The 25,620-nt window shown below is 35.1% G+C and overlaps 2 protein-coding genes across 5 annotated transcripts in view; one reads left to right on the top strand and one right to left on the bottom strand.

Annotated features, from left to right (window-relative positions):
- The window catches only part of USP53 (ubiquitin specific peptidase 53), a 66,848-nt gene that overhangs the window by 27,421 nt on the left and 13,807 nt on the right, over positions 1–25,620 (bottom strand). For all 4 annotated transcript variants that reach the window (XM_032401098.1, XM_032401099.1, XM_032401100.1 and 1 more), the window contains 6 exons: positions 23,350–24,016; positions 11,529–11,621; positions 7,148–7,282; positions 3,750–3,863; positions 3,509–3,591; positions 737–842 (listed from right to left, as the gene is read on the bottom strand). In XM_032401098.1, coding sequence (XP_032256989.1) covers positions 737–842; positions 3,509–3,591; positions 3,750–3,863; positions 7,148–7,282; positions 11,529–11,621; positions 23,350–23,493 — 675 coding nt within the window. In that variant the 5' untranslated portion in view covers positions 23,494–24,016. The remainder of the gene's footprint in view (positions 1–736; positions 843–3,508; positions 3,592–3,749; positions 3,864–7,147; positions 7,283–11,528; positions 11,622–23,349; positions 24,017–25,620) is intronic.
- LOC116630259 (divergent paired-related homeobox-like) lies at positions 5,118–6,637 on the top strand. The gene has a single exon (XM_032401104.1). The coding sequence runs from the start codon at positions 5,697–5,699 to the stop codon at positions 6,252–6,254; it is 558 nt and encodes a 185-aa protein (XP_032256995.1). The 5' UTR covers positions 5,118–5,696; the 3' UTR covers positions 6,255–6,637.

The raw sequence follows: 25,620 nt of genomic DNA, 5'->3' as shown, positions 1-25,620 counted from the left end.
CAGTAACAATCTTTACATATACCAGAAAATTATTTGTTCAGCATACTAAAATTCACTTTTATCAAATTATTTGTCTAATTATTGATTAAAAAGTAAGTTTATTTTAAATCAAAGTACTTTTCTTTGGCATTTTTTAAATCTGTTAAAACAAGAAGTCTATCTAAAAAAATGAGAAATAGAACACTGAAGTCATTAATAATATTACATTAGAAAAGAATGGTACCATTTGTAATGTTTAAATGAAAATAAATAAACTTTCTCTTTAGTCAAACGATAGATTTCAGAACTTAAAAAAATTAATCAGGGGGCACCTGGGTGACTCAGTCACTTAAGCACCCGACACTTGATTTCAGCTCACGTCATGATCTCAGGGTTGTGAGATCAAGCCTCACCTAGGGCTCCATGCTCAGCAAGGAGTCTGCTTAAGATTCTCTCTCTCCTCTCCCTCTGCCCCTCCCCTCCATCACTGCTTGCATGCTTGCTCGCTCTCTCTCTCTCAAAAAAAAAAAAATTAATCAGCATACACTAACTTAAATCCTTCACAAAGAGTTTTTAAAGAAATAGTGCTCAAATAAAGAGCTCACATGGTATAAAGAGTTGCCTAAAATAACACTGAAAAAAATAAATTCTTAAAATCAACTCCATGTATAATTAGTACTTACATGGTAATTTCTGAGTATCTATTTTCAAATTTACAAACATAGAAGCACACTAATATTCTCCAAATTATACTTACAGGACATTTCCTATAGTCATCAGTCGTATTTGCTGCTTGCAGCAATTCTGCAAACATTTCAGGCTTAAAACGTTCATGCCTTTCCATCATTCTTTCTACCTCATTGCTACAAAAGAAAGCAGCAGTTTCAAATGTGTCCTATGAACTTTAAAAAGATCTAACAAATTATGCATGAATAATACCAAGTTATCAATATGGGTATGGTTGCTTTTTCTGTCTTAAAACAGGTTCTGTTTGAAAAATTAACGATAAAATAAATTTCCATACAGTGAAAAATTATGAAATTTGGCAGGTGTATGATGAAAAAAATTAGGTCAAGAATAGAATAACACTAAATTTTACCATTGTTTGGAACTACATGAACGAGGTGATAAGATGATCCATCTGGAGGTAGTTCTAAGTCAAATGTTTCTATTATTACTTAACAAGTAGGGACTTGAGTTTCAACTTCGGCCTAACAAGAACAACAAATTATTGGAAAGGCTTCCTCTCTGGCCTAAAGTTCTCAGAAACAAAGGTATCATTTTCAGCTAACAGAGGGGTCCTTTGCTGATTAATGCAGAAGTCAAAACCAAAACTATTTAGGCCAGGCTTGTGCCTTATGAGTGCTAACCATTTCATTAGAGCCTAGGCAGGATATCTGTGCCACTTTTTGTTTAGTCTACTTTAGAATCAAATTTTTATATATCAAGGTATTATCTTTAAATAACCATTTAAACATTTCCAAAAAGAAATGTAATAAAAGCTCAAATATCCTTACTACTTTCCATTCTAGATGCTCTGGTTCTGCTTAGTGGTACTATTAACTATCCTAGAGCTGGATATATTTTACAGTTCCACGGTTTAATATACAATATTCAATAACAACTAAAAGCACCTATTCTTCTAAAGCCCTTCACAAGTATATGAGAAAGCACTAAATCTGATAAGCTCATTCAAATTGTACATTCAAAATAGTGTTTTTGTTAACATTAAAAGTGATGATTTATGTAAAGCCTGGAATTCTGTAATTGGTATCCAATACTTATTACCAATACAAAGAAGGTGATTATAGTTGACACTTAAACAACATGGGGTAAGGGGCGCCAACCCTCACACAATCCAAAATTAGCATATACCTTTTGACACCCCCCTCAAAGTTAACTACTCATAGCCTACTATTAACCAGAAGCTTTACCAATAATAGTCAGTCAATTAACACACACTTTGTGTTATATGTATCATATACTATATTCTTCCAAAAAACTGGAGAAAAGGAAATGTTATTAAGAAAATCATAAAGGGGGCACCTGGGTGGCTCAGTTGGTTGAGTGTGAGACTCTTGATCTCGGCACAGGTCTTGATCTCAGGGTTATGAGATTGAGCCCTGGGTTGGGCTCCACAAACAGCAGGGAGTCTGCCTGAGATTCTCTCTCTCCCTCTCTCTCTCTGCCCCTCCCTCTGCTTGTGCGTGCACGCTCTCTCTCTCTAATAACAAATCTTAAAAAAAAAAAAATCTAAAGAAGAGACAATATATTTACAGTACTGTACATAAAAAAAAATCTGCATCTAAGGGGACCTGTGCAGTTCAAACCTGTGTTATTTGAAGGATCAACCATGATTAGAGTTCAAAGTCTGGTTTCTTGCAATTGGTGGTGTGGACCAGGGACAGACTAATGGAGCTCCAACTCTTGTTACATAAGATACTGAATCAGAGCACTGTCATTTTATATAAGAGTTTCCGAGTAGGCTTAAAGTTTTACGGTTTTTAATGTGTGGCCTATCCTTGTTCAAACACCATCCTACTTTTCATACAAAGTAAAAAAAAAAAAAATGAATCTATAACTGACTGAAGTTTAGGGAACGCTTCCCAAAACAATGCTTCCCAACTCTGTATATATTAAGACACTAAACACACTCAAATAATCAAATTGCTATTATTCAATAATCTTCAAGAAATATTGTGTCATATGCAAAATAGCCAGGAAGTTTAATAATATAATGAAACAGATAAGCACCTGAATTTCATTTTGCACAATGATAAAAATATTGGTAGCATTTAGTAACTAATTTTTGTACTAATGTATTGATTGATAATTATTGATCCATGTTTTGTTTTTTGTATCAAAATACCTGTAAATATTTATGATTTTATTCAATGTTTATCATATATCAAATATTTATATTTTCTAATACCTGTGAGAAAGTGTTTAAACTACTCTTATTATGTAAAGTCTAGGGATCATTTTGGATCCCTAACTCGCTAATGTTTCATGGGCAGGGAGGGAGGGGACAGGCAAGCATGGCAAATTTTTATTTCAGGTGAATGTTGAGGCCTTAAATGAAATAAATCTAACGGAGAATTAATTTCACCTTTTTCTTTCTTCTCTTCTTACCCTGGCTTCCATCACCATGAAGGGACATGGAGCTGACGGGAAACACTGTTACTACAAAGATAACACCTTAGGAAAAATGAAGAAATCACGTGCAGCTCCATTTACCATTGAACTTGTCATTTTAAGGTCTCCTTTACAATTCCCAAAACTTGCTATAAATATAAAAAGATACAAATTTTGACTAATATTTGGAAATTTCATCAAGTGTACGGTTTCTGGCCAAATCAGAAACAGCCAGCTGAGACAGACATCACTTAGTACCTCTGATGGTTGCATATTTTCAGGTCTAAGACAGAGAATAGATACTCACATATGTTATGGTTTTATAAAATAAATGCTCAATGTGCTTAAATGCGTTATTAACATCTTCAGTAAACATGCTTTAGTAGGTTCTTACCATAGGGCTGTTGTAGAAATGTACCGCACAAATTCTGTAAAAGGTAGAGGATCTGATGATGCTCCACAGCTGCGACACACACACTACAGGTAAAAACATATGTTTAATTTATCAACCATAAAACATAAATATAATACATATGTTACATATATTTAAATATGTAATATATATGTATAAATGTATGCAAACAAATGTAATAATAACAAAGAGAATAACTAATGAAGTGGTTAAGCCATCTCACCTGTTCATACAGAGTCATAGCGAACTTCTGGTGAGTGATACAAGACTTGGAGGTACACATGTCTGCATCTCTGCTTGGCACTATATGAAAATGAATCCTCTCCAATATATTTTCCTAATTTAAAAGATTAAAAGACAAACGAGTTGTGAATCTTACAGATGACACTATACAATATAACTTTTTAACTTTACAAATTTTAAAAATCTTTTTAAGATTTTCCAATTTGAACAGTGCCATATATACTGTCAGCTTTCCAGCTTTCCTCTTTAATCAACCCTTCAAATGCTGTTCAATTATTCACCCTTTGTAGTATTAGCTTTTAAAAAAAAAAATTTAATGAAAGAAACATTATAATGTAACATATGATTTTAATAAATATTTTAAAAATCCTTTAAAAAATCAATTCATGGTGGCTAACATCTAGAATTTAATATTAGAAAACATAAGTTTCCTATATTTCCAGCATTCTCACATTAGGGAAAAGCAGTTAATCTTTCAAAAATCCTACTTGGAACATTTTTATAGTCTCTATAACTCACATTAAAATAGCAATGATAAAGGTTTACAATACCTACACTAACATCCTAATGCAAGGAATCTGCCCTGCAAACAAATTTCAAATTTGTAATACAGATCAATCAGGAGTATTTATTTCTTTAACAAATAAGACTTCTTTTTAGCAAAGCTTATCCAATGGATTCTTTTAATTAGCTAACTTACCTCTCTCCTCTGCCCTAGGAAGTTTAAAAGCATTCAATTATTTAAACCTAAATTTCTAGGTATTCTATGAATTATCCTATCTCGTATTAGTACATTTCATTTAAGTGAAAATAAACTATAAAGTTTGGCATTGTACAAAATATATTTATATTTTAAGTAATGGATCAATTAGGAACATGAGAAATATTAAAAGCATATTTTATGACTATGTGTGTTGTTTTTGACACATTTTGATCAACATGGAAAGTATGCTATGCAGTGCACTAGTCAAAGAGCTTTCCATCTGTCCAAGGAAACAGTAAAGATGCTCATTAAGGAAATAACAGGGGCACCTGAGTGGCTCAGTCAGGTAAGTGGCTGACTCTTGGTATCAACTCAGGTCGTGACCTCAGGGTCCTGGCATCAATCCCTGCATTGGGCTCCACACTCAGCGGGGAGTCTGCTTGTGGATCCTCTCTCTCCCCCTGCCTCAGCCTCTCCCCCCACTTGTGTGTGTGTGCACGCGTGCACACGCGTGCAAGTGCACGTGCACGCATTCTCTCTCTCAAATAAATAAATCTTTAAAAAAATGATAATAACATATAAATGCCAAATAAATTCTATAGATAGTAAATTCTACAGAAATCCAGTGAATTTAGAAGACATACTTGAGGAATAGAACCACCTCATAGGAGGGAAAATTCCAGGAGGAAATAAAGAGGTAAACTGCAGTTTAACTGTAAATGGCCTTAAATGTCAGGAGAGAGTCCAGATTTGAATCACAAGAATATTTGAAGGGCAAAGATTAATCTGAAGAAAATTTTATTAATCTGTTGGCCATTAAAAAACACTGTAAGGGGATAGGCTGAAAGGATACAAGTAAGGAGGCTTAAATAATGCTGAGAGTAGGGGCCTGAACTAGTAAGAAGTGGTTTCAGAAAAATAATGTGTCAAGGAAAACCTTAAAAGGTTTTCTGATGAAAAAATGTATAGAATTTGCTAAATAGATATAAGACTATGAAAAAAAATGGCTACCTCTTTAAATATAGGTAACATCTAGAAGACTGACACATTCAATAATCAACACACATATTTTAGAAGGTATGTAAGGTTTAGTTACTATTCAAAGGAATGCTCTACTTATCAATATTGTAGTAACACAGAACATCAACCCCAGTGATGATTCTCAACCCAGAGTGAGAGGTGTATCAGAACTGCTGCCCCCCACTCTTGACACAGGACCAGAGCATGGGGACCCCGCTAGATGGGATGGCAGGCGCAGGGGACCTTCCTAAAGGAAAGGATCAGAAACATTCACAAAGGAAACGAGCCATGTTCACTGAGAAACAACTGGCAGATTTAGAATTCTTGTTCAGCAAGAACCCATACCCCACTCCCAGCCTTCAGAAAGAAATGGCCTCGAAACTGGAGATACATCCCATCATACTGCAGGTTTGGTTCAAGAACCACAGAGCAAAAGTCAAGAAAGCCAAACAACAGCAATTAGCTGGGGTGGAAGTCAAGACCAGCTCTTCCAAGAGACACACGGATGCCGCTCCAGGAGCCCCCAATGGTGCCTACCCTGCTTCCCTAGTTTATACAGATCACCCCATACCTTCCTTCCAACTCAGCATATGCTCCAATTTTAAGGCTCTCCCAGACCATTCTTTTGGCCACAAAATAGTCCATTTCGGCTGCTGCCGAGATCCTAACATCTACTCCCTATGTCCCATTACGGAATCCCAAATTCTTTCCACAAGCTTCACTGCTAATTCTTTGGGTTCTTCATCTCCACAAAGAACTTAGTGAGCAAAGCCAGACACAAAAGGTCACCTACTATAACGATTCGCAATGATTCCAGACGAGAGACAGAGTCGGGATCTACGCAACATGGAGGCATTTCAGAAACGGGCTTTGTGAAAACAAAAGAAGACCCACAAGTGCCGGTGGGGTGGAATTGAGTGGCAAGAGTCGCTCAACAAACTATTGCAATGGGCATGTTTCATGTTGTAATTCGGATGGCAGGAACCTGCACGTATAAATTCGTCCAAAGACACAGAACTGTAATATTGTATAACATACACCACAAAAAACAATCACGTGACAGGACGGAAACGTCAGCTAATGCCACGGCAGTAACCATTTTGCAACATATAAATGTATCAAATCAACACATCATACACCTTACACTTATATCTCAGTAAAGCTGGAGACAATTTTTAAATTATATCTCAATAAATATATACAATGAGACTACTGAAAAAAAAAAAAAAAAAAAAAAGAACTGCTGCCCCTGATAGCTGCCCACCAAGAACCTCTTCTCTCCCAAAGAGAATCATTGCATGTAATGAGAAATACTACTGCTGGGAATGTATTGCACATATAAACCCTGTGGAGGCAGAACACTGACTTAAGTGACATAATTTATATTTAATAAATGTTTTCTCCAATAAATAAATTTTAAAATATTCCAGTACTCTAATACCCAATAAAAATGATAGCAGCACAATAACCAAAATCAAGTCATGAGACACAGATGGACTTAAACTGAGCTCTGAAGGGCAGGTAAGGCATGGATCCAATGAGTAGTTATGATTTGTTTCCATTGCTAGAAATTTATGTTTCATTCGTCTCGAAATTCGTATCATTTAAGGAAAACAAGCTAGTATTCTGATTTAAGGATTATCAAAAATACTTACAAAGCACTCTGCAGCATCATCCATAAGGCCCAACTGAAATCGCTGCTCATCTTTGAAGCTCTCTGCTAGAGCATGCCTTATGTTATCCGAGGGAAGTGCTTTTTCTCGACTGTGTTGAAACTGTGCAAATATTGTCTGGGGATCAACAAGTACATCAGTAAGTTTAAAGCCAACGACTAAAGAAACATGTCAGTAATTTCATTATAAAAGAGTGAAACTCATAACACTATACCCAGAAACTAATAGTCTTTTGCTCCAAAATTCCACATAAAGATTATTTGTATCAGTAATGTATAGAAATGGTTGCCCCAGCCTCGAAATCAAACGTTAGTGTGCACAGAATTAAGTAAGTGCTCAGTTCCCATCTTCAGGGATTCTAATTGAGTATGCTGAAGTGAGGGCAATTTTTAAACTGTTCCCCAGCTAATTCTGATCCAAATTGTTTAAGGAAGAGTTCTGAGATAAATTGCTATAAATCTAAAAGTATACTATAGGAATTAAAATTGTGTTAACCGAAAATAAATATATAATCACACAAAAATTAGTAGGAACTCACTAGTCTTTTAAAAAAGTAGCTTGGGGCACACCTGGGTGGCTCAGCTGGTTTAGCTCAGGTCATGATCTCATGGTCCTGGGATCGAGCCCGGCATCAGGCTCCTTGCTCTGCAGGGAGTCAGCTTCTCCCTCTCCCACTGCCCCTCCCCTGGCTTCTCTCTCTCTCTCTCTCTCTCTCTCAAATAAATAAATAAAATCTTAAAAAAAAAAAAAAGTAGCTTAAATGAACTTTTACAATTTTTTTGTTTCTTCCTAAATAAACCTCAGAAAATGACAAACTCTCGTTTAAAAGTAAAAATTAAATAACTTCAATGCAATGAAAATTTTCTGCTATTTAAATTTGCCTTGAAAAACTGACACTGTACAATTTGCATGAACTCTGAAGAGATGATGACTTTTAATTTTTAAAGAAAATTTTTTTTCAAATTATCAGTTTTCCTCACTTAGAGTATTATTTCTATTTTTTTTTTTAAGATTTTATTTATTTATTTGACAGAGAGACAGCGAGAGAGGGAACACAAGCAGGGGGAGTGGGAGAAGGAGAAGCCAGCCTCCCGCGGAGCAGGGAGCCCAATGCGGGGCTCGATCCCAGGACCCTGGGATCATGACCTGAGCTGAAGGCAGACGCTTAATGACTGAGCCACCCAGGTGCCCCTAGAGCATTATTTCTAACCTAAGCTGAAGAAATAGTGGCAACATTCAAGAACAAGTGATTATAGGTGTTAATCTGGTTTTCCATTTTCCTTATTGAATTTAAATAAGAAAAACTTTTTAATAAGTTCCAGTTTTATGACAATCATCTTAGGTGGGAGAAAGTGGGGGGAAAAAGAAAGTTTTCAGTGACAACCCACCAAATAAGGATTGGCCATATTAAACTCTTAATTAGCTCAAGGGGTATGTCATCTCAAAAACATTTTTTTTTCAGATCAATACATGGTAGGCTAGGAAAATATTTCAAAAATCTGTTCCACTACTGCAAGAAAATCTAATTTATAAATAAATTTAAAAATTGAAGAATAAAGATGCCAAATGATATTAGATATCCAGAAGTATAATCTTTTAGCTGTAATTACAAATATGAAAAAATAGAAAATATTTTCATGTCATTTCTTACTTAATTAACTTTTCAAGATAATGTTTAAGATATTAATCCTACACCTGAGTTTCAATCATTTGTTATCTGTTTTTTTGACTGCTTAGTATATGTGAGGCATCTTCACTAGAAAATAAATAAAAACCCTGCCCTCATGGGGCACACATTCTAGTTATAGTCAGGAGAAAGCAAGTAAGTAATCATATAGTGTATCAGAAGGTCGTAAACACAATAGAGAAAAACAAAGAAATAAAATACAAGACAGAAAAATAAAGTATTATAAATAGAAGTAGAGATACTGAGAGTAGAAAGGAGGTTAACTATTACCTCGGGTAGTCAGGGAAGGTCTTACTGATGTCCTCATTTGAGGATTGGCATAAAGGAAACAGGGTGTTAGCCACAAAAACATCTAGAAGAAAAGCATTCTAGACAAAAGGAATAACAATGAAGAGAGTCAGAGACGGAAGCCAGCTCTGGAAATTGCAAGAGGTAGCCAGTCTGGCTAAAGTGCAGTACCTGAGACAGATAGGGAGAGAGAGAGAGTGAGAAAGAAGAGAGTGTTTTGGGTAGCCGGTGGGGAGGCAGGCAGGTGATTGTGTAAGGCTATGAAAGATTCAGGCTAGAAATCTTAACTATACTCGTTTTACAATTGGACAAAATATCCAAAATTGACTGTGGTGTAAATAAAATGTGATACTGTAATTTGATCTAAGTTCATTCTTTATCCCCTAACAATAACCCTATTTTGCCATGTTCTAAAAAAGAGAATATAAAATTGCCTTCTTTGGTGATTTATATTCAGGAATATAAATCAAAATAAAGCAGGAAAATGGCTCTTCATTTTCTTGCATGTATGTGTGTGTGTGTGTAAGAATATTCAAGAATGTAAAAGAATGAAATGTTTATCTCTGAAATATGTTAATAAAACCTTAAATTCTTGGGCAAATTTCAATGATATAAATGAGATGCTAACTCATTGCGACTCCCTGTTTCTGCCTTTTTCTCTCTTCTATTTATTCTCATCCAAGTAGCCAAAGAGATCTAGTCCAAACGTTCCATCTAGTTAAAACAGATTATATCACTCTTCCACTCGAAACAATCCAGAGACTTCCTAAATCACTCAAGAGAAAAAGCCAAGGTCCTCACAGAAGGATCTACACAATATGGACTCCTGTTCCAGTTATTTATTGCTCCATAACAAACGACCGCAAAACTTATTTGCTAAAAATAACATTATGATTACAAATCATTAATTTGGTAAGGACAGCTCGACTCTGCTCCACTGGGAGTTATCTGGGACAGTTTGAATGCTGGGACCTAGAACCATCTGAAGGTTGCTCACTTACATTGAGCAGTTGATGCTGGTTGTTGGTGCTGCCTGTCCGCTTAGACTTCTGCTTTAGCTGTGGCCAACTTGGCTTCCTCACCCTATGACGGCTCACTCCCAAGAATGACAGCCCAACAGACAGAGCCAGATAGAAATTTTATCACCTTTTCTAATCTAACCTAACCTCAGATGTCTGCAGTGTCATTTCTACCATTCTATTTGGTGGGAATGAATCATTAAGGCCAGTCCATATTCAAAGAACTAGACTCCACCTTTTGATAGGAAGAGTGCAGAAGAGGGGCACGTGTCTGGCTCTAGGTTTCAGCTCAGGTCATGAGCTCAGGGCTGTGAGATCAAGCCCCATGTTGGACTCCGCCCTGGGCATGAGAGCTTGCCCAGGATTCTCTCTCTCCCTCTCTCTCTCTCTGCCCCTCCCCTGCTCATGCTCTCTTTCTAAAAAAGAAAAAAAAAAAAAACAAGAATTTGCAGACATGTTTTATTTTATTTTTAAAGATTTTATCTATTTATTTAGAGAGAGAGAGTCACAGGAGTGGGGGGAGGGAGAGCAGAGAGAGAATCTCAAGCAGCTCCCTGCTGAGCATGGAGCCCAAGGTGAGGCTCCTCGATGTCATGACACTGAGATCATGACCCCAGCCAAAATCAAGAGTCTGACGCTTAACCAACTGAGTCACCCAGACACCCCTGCAGACATGTTTTAAAATCACCACAACTCACCTTACTTCTGAGCTCACCTCTTATCACTCTCCCCCTTGCTCACAAAGCTTCTGACACCCAGGTTTCCTTGAATCACTCACACTCACCTCAGGGCCTTTGCAGTTACTATTTCCCTGCTTGTCTGGAAAGCTTCACTCTATTACCTTTTCCAGGTAATGGTTTAAACTTTCCCAGTGAGGCTTTCCTGACTATTCAACACTCTCTATTCCCTTTCCCTGATTTATTTTCCCCCTTTGTAGTTATTACCATCTAACATAGTTTATATGTTGTTTACTTACTTTCTCCTCCCCTACAAGAATGTAAGCTCCATGAGAACAGAGGTTCTATCACCTTGTTCACTGCTGTATCATCAGTAACTACAGCCGTGCACAAAATCCAGGAGTAGTTCAAAATCCATTTCATAAAATGAATAAAGAATTTTTCCAAAATAATGAAAAATGTAATGTTCCTAATGTTTCTACACTATTTAGAATATTAATTTTAACTGTCCTTACATAAAAGTGGGAAAAAATCCATAAACTTGAATAAATCATACTTTAAAAATTCATCTCAAAGCTCTAAGTCACTTGACAATGAATTTCAACTTCAAGTAAACTGATCAAACAAACTATCAAAATTAAATTTTTGGCAAAACCATTAACAGTAATTTTTCAGTACTATTAAAAGGTTACCTTCAATGCACAAAATATGCAGGCATCTCCCTGACAAACATGTCCAGTTAGAATCCGCAAGCTTCTTCGGAATATATCCAATTGCCATAAGACCTAAAAAATTGTAAGAAAGAAACACTGAAGAAAGAAATACAGTAAAATTTTTCTCCCTATGATAAAAGACAGATTTGATTTAAATTGCAGAAGGCTAATAACTTCTTTTAATCTCTTGTGCACAATCAGACATATATAAGCACTGAAACTAACAGCAAGGATGAAACTGCTATATACATGTAGTGAATATATAAAAGAGGGATTTAGAAGATATTCCTATTGATTCACATGTAAAAACTGACAGGCAGAGAGTTAAGAAAAAACTAATTCCTCAGTTAAGGATTTTATATGAACAGGAAACATGGGACACTGAACGGAGGACTTGGCAGTGACATGAAAGAGGAAGTGATTATAATACTTGGAACAGACTGAACTTTAGGAAGGAAATATAATTGGAGTTGAAAGCCAGGGTGTATCAAATAAGGGTCAGTATGCAACAGCCAGAAAAAAAGGTGAGCTGATGAGGCCTGTGGCCTGGTATACTGAATGACAAAGCAGCCAGCTGTGTGGTAACAGGGGGACAGTATGGTAAAAAGCATCAGTTAAGGAATAATACGAATATATTTGCTGCAATTATCCATTCATCATTTGCTACTAAAAGAAAAAAACAAAAAACACTAATTGTTTAAAAATAAAATCAGTCCATTATTTAAAATCATTCTAAAAAAATCTAAAAACTAAAAAGTGGGGATAATTTTGCCTGCCTCCTGGCATTCTTGTAAGGATTAAACAGTATGTATTAACATATAAAGTGCTTAGAGGAGCGCCCAGTACATAACTGGAATGCAATGAACACCAGCTCCTATTTGTTGCTGTAATTACTATTACAACAAACAGATCTCCAAGTTTCCCTATATTGTTCAGTCATTTCCTCAAATAATGTAACTTAGAAAATCCATTCATGATCTCTCATTTCTCCCAATTAGAAACAAAGATTAAGAAAAATAAATCATTTTAATAAATATCCTATTATTTTTAATTACTTAATAACTAAAGGCCATTTCAGAATTTCCCTTTGACAGTTGCTTTTTCTTAAAGAAAATAGGATCCATTTAAGTATCACAAATAATGCAGTGCTTTTGCAAAGCACTTGAAAATGTCTAATAATTTTCTTGCATATCATACATATCTGATCACACCATAAAATACATGGCATTGGAATTCATTCATCTGTCAAGATGAAGAACAGGACAGCACAACCTTGGGAAGTAGCTTAGCACTGTGCTTAGTAATAAATGTTTGAAGGCAGACTGCCTAGGTATTAATTCTGGATTTATTGCTTGCCAGCTCTTGGGTTGGCTTGAGCAAAATTTTTTCTGAAACTCAATTTTCTCATCAGTAAAATGAAGATTAAAGCAGTACTTACCTCTTAGGATTGTTGTAAGAATTAGATGAGAGAGAACATATAGTGTTCAGGTAATTACCAACATAAGTAAGAACACAATAAATGCTAGCTATTAAATAACTTTGCTTTTAACTTAGAAAATTTAAAACCACACCATATGTCGTAACTACTTATAGTTATGTCGGATAAAATTCTAAAATATTCAGTCAAAAGCGAATACCCTCCATAATCTGTTTCTAAGGCCAGTGAAGTGACTCTTCAAATGTAACTGGAATGTTTTCTAGATGAGCAAAATGTTTAAGTTATACTGGATCCAAACTACAGAAAAAATATTTTATGCGACTTCTCTACACATTATTCAGTATAACAGTTTATCCCCTCTTTTAACAAATCCATATCAAAAGTTATTCTAATTGTTAATCCTTATCCTACTTCATTTTAAAATGTTGATTATAAACAACCAATAGGTAGACAAAGAAATCGAAGAAAAAAATTTAAGTATAATCTTGCCATTTGCACCAACAGGGATGGAACTAGAGGGCATAATGCTGAGTGAAATAAGTCAAAGGAAGACAAGTATCATATGATTTCATTCATATGTGGAATTTAGGAAACAAATGAACAAACAAGAAAAAAAAGAGCCAAACTAAAAAAAAAAAGACTCTTAAGTAGTCTGGGGGATGGGTTCGATAAAGGGGAAGAGTACACTTACCTTGATGAATACTGAGAAATGTACAGAACTGTTGAATCACTACACTATACACCTGAAACTAATATAACACTACATGTTATGCACTTGAATAATAAAAAGACAGGGGGGAAAAAGTGCTTAGAAATGTGAAGGGGGAGGGGAACCCTTGGGATAAATGAAAATGGAAATACAACTTTCCAAAATCTATAGGATGCAGCAAAAGCAGTTCTAAGAAGGAAGTTCATGGCAATACAGGACTACTTCAAGAAATAAGAAAAGCCCAAATAAACAAACTAACTTTACATGTAAAGACTCTAGAAAAAGAAGAACAAAGCCCAAAGTCAGTAGAAGGAAGGAAATAATAAAGACCAAAGTAGAAATAAATGAGAGACTTAAAAAAAGAAAATTAGAAAAGAACAGTGAAACTAAAAGCTGGTTTTTTGAAAAGATAAAATCAATAAACCTCTCACCAGACTCATCAGGAAAAAAAGAGACAACCCAGATAAAATCAGAAATGCAGAAGTTACAACTGACACCACAGAAATACAAAGGATATGAGACTACTACAAATAATAATAAGCCAACAAACTGAAAAACCTAGAAGAAATGGATAAATTCCTAGAAAAAAACACAACTTTCTAAGATCAAACCACAAAGAAATGGGAAATCTGAACAGAATGATTACAAGTAATGAAACTGAATCAGTAATTTAAATATTTCCCCCAAACAAAAGTCCAGGATCAGACAGTTTCACAGGTGAATTCTACTAATCATTTAAAGAGTTGGTAATCCAAAGATACAAATGTAGTGATCCGAACGTGTATGTGCACCCCAATGTTTATAGCAGCAATGTCCACAATAGCCAAACTATGGAAAGAGCCAAGATGTCCATCAACAGATGAATGGATAAAGATGTGGTGTATATATATACAATAGAATATTATGCAGCCATCAAAAAAGAAGAAAAAAGAAATCTTGCCATTTGCAACAACATGGATGGAACTAGAGGGTATTATGCTAAGCGAAATAAGTCAATAAAGAAAGACAAGTATCATATGACCTCACTGATATGAGGAATTTGAGAAACAAGACAGAGGATCATAGAGGAAGGGAGGAAAAAATGAAACAAGATGAAACCAGAGAGGGAGACAAACCACAAGAGACTCTTAATCTCAGGAAACAAACTGAGAGTTGCTGGAGTGGTGTGGGGTGGGAGGATGGGGGGGCTGGGTGATAGACATTGGGGAAGGTATGTGTTATGGTGAGCGCTGTGAATTATGTAAGACTGATGAATCACAGACCTGTACCTCTGAAACAAATAATACATTATATGTTAAAAAAAAAAAAAAAAAAAAGAAGATAGTAGGAAGGGAAATATGAAGGGGGGGAAACTGGAGGGGGAGATGAACCATGAGAGACTATAGACTCTGAGAAACAAACTGAGGGTTTTAGAGGGGAGTGGGGTGGGGGATGGGTTAGCCCGGTGATGGGTATTAAGTAGGGCACGTGCTGCATGGAACACTGTGTGTTATACACAAACAATGAATCATGCAACACTACATCAAAAACTAATGATGTAATGTATGGTGACTAACATAGTAAAATAAAATTAATTAAAAAATAATAATTAAAAAAAAATAAAGAGTTGGTAATTATCCTTCTCAAATTATTCCAAAAAATTAAAGAGGAAGAAACACTTCCAAACTCATTTTACAGGGCCAACATTACCCTGATATCAAAACCAGACAAAGGAAAGAAAGAAAGAAAGGAAGGAAGGAAGGAAGAGAAAAGGAGAGAGAGAGACTATAACAGGCCAATATCCCCAATGAACACAGATACAAAAATCCTCAACAAAATATTAGCAAATGAAATTCAACAGTACATGAAGAGGATCAGATGCCATTATCAAGTGAGATTTGTTCCACGGATGCAAGGGTGGTTCAACATCTGTAAATCAATCAACTATTACACCACATTAACAAAACAAAGAACAAAAATCATATAATGATCTTTATACAGAAACAGCATTTGACAAAAATATCAACATTTATGATAAAAACTCTCAACAAAGTGAGTATAAAAGAAACATACCTCAACATAATAAAGGTCATATATGACAAACCCCTAGCTACTATCATACTCAACAGTGAAAGGCTGAAAGTTTCTCCTCTAAAATCAGAAACAAGACAAAAGTACTCACTCTCATCACTGTTATTCAAGAAGTCCTAGCCACAGCAATTAGGCAAGAAAAAGAAATAAAAGGCATCCAAATTGAAAAGAAGTGTCATTATTTGCCGATAACATACTATATATAGAAAACCCTAAAGACTCCACCAAAAAACTATTAGAATGAATTCAGTAAAGTCATAGAATACAAAATTAACATACAGAAATAAGTTGTGTTTCTATATACTAATAATGAGCTATCAGAAAGAGAAATTAAGAAAACAATCCCATTTACAGTTACATCAAAAAGAATAAAATACCTAGGAATAAATTTAACAAAGGAGGTGAAAGACCTGTACAGTCGTACCTCTGAGATATTGCAGGTTCAATTTTAGGCCATCACAATAAAGCTAATATTGCAATAAGTCAGTCAAATAAACTTTTTAGTTTTCCAGTGCATATAAAGTTATGTTTACACTATACTGTTGTCTATTAACTGTGCAATAGCATTATGACTAGAAAATAATGTACATACCTTAACTTAAAAATATTTTATTGCTAAAAATGTTAACCATCACCTGAGCTTTCAGAGAGTTATAATCATTTTGTTGGTAGAGGGTCCTGCCTTGATACTGATGGCTGCTGGCTGATCAGGGTGGCGGTTGTGGAAAGCTGGGGTGGCTGTCATAATTTCTTAAAATAAGACAATAATGAAGTTTGCCACATCAATTCATTCTTCCTTTCACCAACTATTTTTCTATAGCATGCAATGTTGTTTGATAGAATTTTACCCACAGAACTTTCAAAATTGGACTCAATCCTCTCAAACTCTGCAGCTGCTTTATCAACTAAGTTTATGTAATATTCTAAATCCTTTGTTGTCATTTCAACAATGTATACAGCATCTTCACAAGGGTAGATTCCATCTCAAGAAACTACTTTCTTGGCTCATCCACAAGATGTTCTTACCCATTAAAGTTTCATCATGAGATTGCAGCAATTCAGTCACATCTTCAGGCTCTACTTCTAATTCTAGTTCTCATACTTTTTCCATCACATCTGCAGTTACTTCCTCTACTGAAATCTTAAACCCCTCAAAGTCATCCACGAAGGTTGGAATTGACTTCTTCCAAACTCCTATCAATGTTGGTATTTTGACCTCTTCCCATGAATCATGAATGTTTCTAGTAACATCTAGATTCATAGTCTTGAAGAACGTTTTCAATTTACTTTGTCCAGATCCATCAGAGGAATCACTACTTATGGAAGCTAAGCCTTATGAAAACTATAGCTTAATGAAATTTCTTAAATAACAAGACTTGAAAGTGAAAATTACTCCTTGATCCATGAGCTGCAGAATGGATATTGTGTTAGCAGGCATAAAAACATTACTCTCATTGTCCATCTCCATCAGAGCTCTTGGGTGACCAGGTACATTGTCAATAAGCAGTAATATTTTGAGAGGATTCTTTTTTTCTGAACAGTAAGTCTCATCAGCAGGATGATTCAGTAAACCATGTTGTAAACAATGTGCTATCATCCAGGCTTTGTTGTTACATTTATAGAGCACAGGCAGAGTAGATTTAGCATAATTTTTAAGGGCCCTAGAAATTTCGAAATGGCAAATAAGTACTGGCTTCAATTTAAAGTCACCACCTATATTAGTCCATAACAAGAGAGCCAGCCTGTCCTTTGAAGCTTTGAAGCCAGGCATTGACTTCTCCTCTCTAGCTATGAAAGTCCCAGATGGTATCTTCTTTCAATAGAAGGCTGTTTTGTCTACATTGAAAATCTGTTGTTTAGTGTAGCCACCTTCATGAATTATCTTAGATCTTCTGGATGGCATGCTGCAGCTTTTATATCAGTACTTCCTGCTTCGCCTTGCACTTTCTGCTACAGAGATGGCTTCTTTCCTTAAATCTCATGAACCAACCTCTGCTAGCTTTGAATCTCTCTTCTGCAGCTTCCTCACCTTTCTCAGTCCTCATAGAATTAAAGAGTGAGGGCCTTGCTCTGGATTAGGCTTTGACTTAAGGGAATGTTGTGGCTGGTTTGATCTTCTATCCAGACCACTAAAACTTTTTCCATATCAGCAAGAAGGCTGTTTCACTTTCTTATCATTGGTGTTTTCACTGGACTAGCACTTTTCATTTCCTTCAAGAACTTTCTCTTTGTATTCACTATTTGGCTAACTGACTGGCACAAGAGGCCTCACTTTCAGCCTATCTCGACTTTCGATATGCTTTCCTCACTAGGCTTAATCATTTCTAGCTTTTGCTTTACAGTGAGAGTATAGGGGTGCCTGGTTGGCTGAGTTAGTTGGCATCCGACTCGATTCCAGCTCAGTCCATGGTCTCAGAGTTGTGTGAGATCAAGCCCCACGTTAGGCTCCATGCTCAGCTCAGAGTCCGCTTGAGATTCTCACCTTCTTCCTCTCCCTCTGCCCCTCCCCCCGACTTGTGCTCGCTCTCTCTCAAATAATAAATAAATAAATAATAAATAATAAATAAATAAATAAAATCTTTTAAAAAATATAAATAAAGTAAGAGGACATGAACTCTTTCTTTCACTTGAACACTTAAAGGGCACTATAGGGTTATTAACTGGCCTAATTTCAATGTTGTTGTGTCTCAGGGAATAGGGAGGCCCAAGGAGAAAGAGAGAGATGAGGGAACAGCTGGTCAGAACACACAACATTTATCAATTAAGTTTACCATCTTATACAGGGGTAGTTTGTGGTGCCCCGAAACAATTACAATAGTAACATCAAGATCAGTGATCACAGATCACCATAACAAATATAATAACAATAAAAGAGTTTGAAATACTGCAAGAATTACAAAAATATAACAAAGCCACACAAAGTGAACAGTTGCTATTGGAAAAATGGTATCCACTGACATGTTTGATGTAGGGTTGCCACAAACCTTTAATTGGTAAAAAATGCAGTATCTGCAAAGTGTAATAAGGTGAAACACAATAAAACAAGGTCTGGCTATACTCTGAAAACTATAAGACATTGTTGAAAGAAATCAAAACTGACACAAATGGAAAGATATTCCATGTTCATGGATTGGAAGAATTAATATGTTAAAATATCCATACTACCCAAAGCAATCTATAGATTCAATGCAATGCTCATCAAAATAGCAATGACATCTTTCACAGAAGTAGAAAAAATGATCCCAAAATTTGTATGGAATCACAAAAGACCCTAAATAGCTAAAGTAATCTTGAGAAGGAAGAACACAGCTGGAGGCATCATGCCTCCTGATCTCGAACTATACTACAAAGCTATAGTAATCAAAATGGTATGGTACTGGCAGGAAAAGAGACACATAAGTCAATGGAACAGAATAGAGAGCCCAGAAATAAACCCACGCTTATATGGTCAATTAATGTATAACAAAGGAAGCCGAGATTATACAATGGAGAAAATACTGGAGTCTCTTCAATAAATGGTGTTGGGAAAACTGGACAGCTACATGTGAATGAAACTGAACCACATTTACATGACATATAAAAATAACTTCAAAATGGATTAGAGACTTGAATGTAAAACCTGAAACCATAAAATTCCTAGAAGAAAAGAAACACAGTAAGCTCTCTGACTTCAGTCTTAGTAATATATATATATATATATATATATATATATATATATATATATACACATACATACACATATTTTGACCAGTCTCTTCGGCTAAGGGCAAAAAAGCTAAAATGAACAAATGGCATTACATTAAACTAAAAGCTTTTGGACAGCAAAGGAAACCATCAACAAAACAAAAAGGCGACCTACTTACTGGGAGAAGATATTTGCAACTCATACACACAATAAGGGGTTGTTATCCAAAATATATAAAGAACTTATAGAACTTAATATCAACTACATCATCAACAACAACCTGATTAAAAAATGGGCAGAGGACTTGAATAGACATTTTTCCAAAGAAGACGACATACAGAGAGCCAACAGACACCTGAAAATATGTTCAACGGGGAAATGCAAATCAAAACCACAATAAGATATCACTTCACACCTATCAGATTGGCTATTGTCAAAAAAGAAAAGAAATAATAAGTGTTGGTGAGGATATGGAGAAAGGGGAACCCTCAGGCACTGTTGGTGGGAATGTAAATTAGCGCAGCCACTACTGAAAACAGTACATTTTAATAATGTCCACTTTTAATAATTTCTTACAGGACATATTCCACAATTTATTTCTCAGCAGTTTTAAAAACTATTCATCAAACTGCTGAGATATAATAATATTTACAGTCTGCATTTTAAAAAATGAAGTCAGGCTTTTTCTAACAGAAAATTTATATCTGAATACCTGTTTTGTTAGTGAAGATTGGCTTTGCAAATTAGTTTAGATGGCAGACATCTTAACATCTGGGCCAAAAGATCTCCTGAGTTGAAAAGATAGAGGTGTAAGTTCAGGGACTCTAAAGTAGCTAGAGTTGGCAAGGCAGAGTGCTGCAGAGGAGAGAGCTGCACACAGATTGAATACCACAGCTCTACAGAGGGTCCCCCTTGAGTATTCAGGCAAATACTGTGAGGAAACTACCTGAGGCTGAGGAAAGAAATACCCCCCAAAATTAGAGAGACTAGTGCCCAGAGCTCATACCTGCCTAGTGCCTGCTCCTAAGAGCCAATGTAGAATGCTTCATAATCCACAGAGCATTGGCTAAAGAAGGAAGGGTCTTACCCAGGAGTAGACAAATTAATCCTGAAATAAACACAACTCTGGGACTGCCTAACAAAGCTTAAAAGTAAAATGATCAAACTGTTTCCAAATAAAGCAACCCTATCCCAGAACAAAGTTCAAGAGTATTTCTAAGAATATAAAAATATCTATCACCCAATAAGATAAAACTCAAAAGGTCTGACACCCAATCAAAAATTACCAGGCATTAAAATAAACAAGAAAATATATTCCCAAATGAGGAGGAAAAAAAATCAGTTGAAACCCAGAATGTGTAGAATGACAGAATTAGTAGACAAGTACATTAAAAAAATTATTATAACTGTATTTCATATGTTCAAGATGCTATAGAAGAGACTGAACATGTTAAGTATAGACTTGAAAGAGATTTTTAAAAGACCCAGATCAAACTTCCAGAGGTTAAAATTACAATGTCTGAAATTAAAATATACTTGGATTAATAACAGATTAAACACTGTAAAGGAGAAGATTAATGAACTTGAAAACATGGTAATAGAAAGCATAAAAAATGAAACAGAGAGAAAGAAAAAAAGACTGAGAATGAAAGTTAAGAGAGCATCAGGACAACCTCAGAGCTGCGGGACAACCTCAGACAACCAACTATATATAATTGCAGTCCTTCAAAGGAGGAGACAGAAAAATTTAAAGAAATAATGGTCAAAGACTTTCCAAATTTGATTAAAATTATAAATCCACAGATCTAAGATGCTCAATAAACACAAGAAACATGAAGAAAACTATGTCAAGGCACATCAATATCGAACTGCTTTAAAGTAGTGAAAAAAGAGAAATCTTAAACGGAGAGAGGAAAAGGACACATTACATACAGAAGACAAAGAATGACAATAGTTTTCACTAGAAATAATGCAAGCTACAAGTCAAAGGACCAAAATCTTTAAAGTACTGAAAGGGAAAAACTGCCAACTTAGACTTCTTTAATGAGTAAAAATATCTTTCAAAAACAAAAGTAAAACAGAATTTTTTCCAGAAACACAAAAGTTGAAAGAACTCACCAACAACAGACCTGACCTACAAGAAATGTTAAAAGAGGTCCTTCAAGAAGAATAAGTGATACCAGATGGAATGCTGACTCTACCATAAAGGAGTGATGAGCAGCAGAAATGTTAATAAATAACCTTCATGGTAAAGATCAATGGAATGTTCATTAAAACATATAGATAGATATAGATATAGATATAGATCATCATTGGAATACTTCTCCATTTTCTTTACCATATAAGTGTCCTTACTCAGAATTTTCTGTTATAACATGCTTTTCGTCTCACTAACTACACAAAGATTTTGGGAGTCAAGGAAAAGGACAGAAATAGAGGGAAATATATAAACATAAAAAAAGAACTGGAAAAGGGTCAACAGAAAAAGATTTAAAGTGACAGAAGCCCTTTCTCACAGCCTGATTTAAACAAAAGCATTTAATTCCAAGTCTTTTGGTATACAGTATTTCCCTATATCCAGGGCTGTTCAATAAATGTTTTCTTGCACTTCTCATAGCACTTAATGCCAGTAGGATCTTTTGGCCATGGCAGAACAGTGACTGCCATTTAAGGGTCGCAATGTATATTAGAATGCCAATTAGATTTCTTTCCCTGGGTGAATTACAGAACTTTCAAGTTTGACATCTGTCTCAGGCAGAGGACAATTGAGAAAACAAGTCTGAGTCAGATGTCTGAGCACGTGACACATTCTAGAGATGTTCATTTATCATGAGTTAATTAACCAATATTTCTCTTTCTACTCTGTTTTCAGGAGGGGAAAAAAAGCAATGGAAAATATGTAAGAAGTAATTTATTTTAAATAAATTCTTTTAAGGTATATTCTATAGTCAAGAGAGTAACATTCCAATATTCTAAATCTTCCTCATCTTTAGTACTACACAGTCAATGGTCAGAAGGACATAGAATCCTGCAAAATCTGGAACTACTGAATAAAAACTACATCTTACATAAGAAAGGATATTTATCTAAAGAAGAAAAGCAGGTTAGCACATGCTTGTTAATTAAAAGAATTTCAACAAGGACTGGAGCAAAATGGATTAATCTTCAATTCCACTAAAACAGTGGTGTCCAAATATGATTCCAGAGAAGCGATTTAAGGCCACAGTGGAGGCTGAAAGGAGTTTGAGTCCTGAGAATTAAAACTGCATTCTCATTTCAACCCAAGCTATCTATGGGGATTCTACTGGATTCCTTTAAAAAAAAAAGGGGGGGGGGGGGTAAAGGGAGGTAGGTTAGCTGGTTCAAAGAAATTATTTTATGTATTTTAGAAACATCATTTTAATTTACTAAGTAAACATTTTAAGTCAAAATATTTTTTTTTTTTTTTTTTTTTAAAGATTTTATTTATTTATTTGACAGAGAGAGAGCGAGAGAGGGAACACAAGCAGGGGGAGTGGGAGAGGGAGAAGCAGGCCTCCCGCGGAGCAGGGAGCCCGATGTGGGACTCGATCCCAGGACCCTGGGATCATGACCTGAGCCGAAGGCAGACGCTTAACGACTGAGCCACCCAGGCGCCCTTAAGTCAAAATATTTTATATCATAGTAATACATTATTCTATTGCAAAAACCATTCCCAATTATCTTAAATAAATAATATCTATTTCTGTTTATAATAAAAAAACAAAATTCCAAGCCAAAATATTTTTGATACCATTAAAAGTGATATTAAAAAGTCATTCTAGGCAATAATAACTTTATTCTTACACTAGAAGAAACATTAAACAAAGGATTTCCTGACAAGCACTTTTATAAATTTAATAAGAAATTATGGCCTCACCTGCACAGCACTATTAAGAAAGCAGCTGTTTTGTCCTGGTTCATTTAACAAGCCTTTGGTAGGGGCTAGGGATAGCATACTCCCAGGCTGATAAACTTTTCCAAGATTGCCGCCAGGTTTCCGTAAGAATTTTACCCATGCCATTTTCAAGAAAATTTGTGTACATTAAAGCTAAGAATTATATATTTATGTGATATTTCTGATGATAAATGGGATGATGTCTTGAACTGTCCACTTAAATTCACTGTAGTCAATTACAGTAACGTAAGTTTCCAAGTCCATATCTTTCCTGATGCTGTAAATTTTTGATGACTTTGTCAAGCAAAAGTAGGGTACATAAACACTGGAGTTCTAAAAAAGAAATCTTAAAGATTTTGATATGCATTAAATTTTATAAGAGAGTTGTACAGTTAAAGTAAAAAATATTTTTTTTAAACTGCTAAAAACAATGTCGATGAACAAATAATTTTCTTTAAAGCACAAGCCATTGGTCTTGATGGTTTAAAAAACAGATGATACAGAAAGATGTTGAGTTCCCATCTGGCATGATTCCTTTGGTCATTTGTTTTCCTTATGTTTTTTTAGTAAGAAAGAAGACTCTCTCTTTCACAGGTGAAGTTATCAAAGGTGGTTCCATATTTCTCATCAATGTGACCTCAAAGCAAATCTACAAGAAAGAAAATAAATGTTTAAATAAAAGCAAAAGCTAATCAAGAATGGCTAAACAAGAAAATTCCTACTTTACTATTTGAACACAAATACTGAATATATAATCATAAAAGGATTATAACTAACAGTGTTCTAAAATACAAAAAAGAAGACATTATTCTTCATTAAAATTTTTTAAAAATATCAATGTGACATCAATCACTACCTATTTGAAGATTTCAGTGGTCATTGATTTCATAAGGAAAATAGTCTAGAGAACACTGTAATTAAATTAGATCTCAGGTAGTATTTTCAAAAGTACTAACTTTGTTGTCAACACTAAATTGCTTTGTTTATTAAAACAAATACACGTACAGATACTCTATGTTGTTACCTGTCTTGAACAGAATATTATTTTTCCAAGAAACTCTGTAGATTTTACATAAATTGGTATACATTAAAACTCAGAAGCCTTAAATTGATAAACAAATCTTAGTGAACTTAGCATGCTCCTGAGTAAAAGGACTTTAAACTTCATTAAAAACAAGTATTACTAACAAAGTCTTGTTTAACTAATTAAATTTCCTTCCTATGTTCATTCACTCAACAAACATTTACTGAGTCAAGTACTGTGCCAGGCAGTGGACTAATTTAATAATGAGGAAAGGCATACATTAATAAATAACAAATTGTAACTGTACTAGAAGAGTTACGTGCTGAGTGCTAACAAAAACAATGCAAGGAAAGAGGATGGGAAATGCATATAATGTGAGGGAGCTTGCACTTTTAAATAGGATAGTCATGGAAAGTCTAATTGAGCAGGTTATCTTTGCACAAATATTTGAAGTAGGTGAAAATGTCACCTGAGAGAAGGCGTTTCTAGCAGAATGAATAGCATGCTTGACATGTTGGAAAAATAGTAAGCAGCTCAATGTGGCATGAGAAATTTAAACAAAGAGGAAAAGATGAAAAGGAAGGATGGGAAACAGATCATGTGGGGGTACTAAAAGCCCTCTGTAAGGATTTCACCTTTAAACTCTCTTAAAGTCATGAGCTTCATTTTCACAGCACGGAAAGATAAGACAGAATGGCACGGATCAGTTCAATACCATTGGTCAAATACCCACAAAAACAGGAAAGCACCGAGGAATAAAGAAGCATCTTATCTAAAGAATTAAAGTCAGGGCTTGTTTCCAGCCCCACATATTAGCTCATCACTTACTAGCTGTTTAGTCTTAGATAAATCCTTGTCCTCTCTGATTTATAGTGTCTTCATCTATAAAATGGGGACAGCAATAATAGCCCTGATTAACATAGGTTAAATGTTTCAGGAATTCTAAAACACTATACTATGTTAGTTGTTTTCTTTTTATTTTAACTCCGTGGGTTGCAACCTTCTCTAAAGTGATCTAAATGATTCCCAAACCTTTCATACAAATTAAGTTTTTAATAAATGCGTAATTTTACCACATTAAGGGAGCTCTATGTTGGTAGTAAATTTGTATTTTTAATGAAAGAATCCTTTTGAAATAATATTCTTTCATCATTTACTAGGCACCATGTTTGCACCATGAACTGTCCTAAGGTATACGAAATAATCCCTACCTTTACTGAGCTTAGTTT

The sequence above is a fragment of the Phoca vitulina genome, unplaced genomic scaffold (assembly GCF_004348235.1).
Source record: "Phoca vitulina isolate PV1807 unplaced genomic scaffold, GSC_HSeal_1.0 scaffold3, whole genome shotgun sequence".
Classification (NCBI taxonomy): domain Eukaryota; kingdom Metazoa; phylum Chordata; class Mammalia; order Carnivora; family Phocidae; genus Phoca; species Phoca vitulina.
Note: the sequence above shows the minus strand (reverse complement) of the source record. Positions and strands in the feature narration are given on the sequence as shown.

What these genes read in the sequence shown, in the direction of transcription:
- LOC116630259 (XM_032401104.1), top strand. Translation starts at nt 5,697, where the DNA reads ATGGGGACCCCGCTAGATGGGATGGCAGGCGCAGGGGACCTTCCTAAA.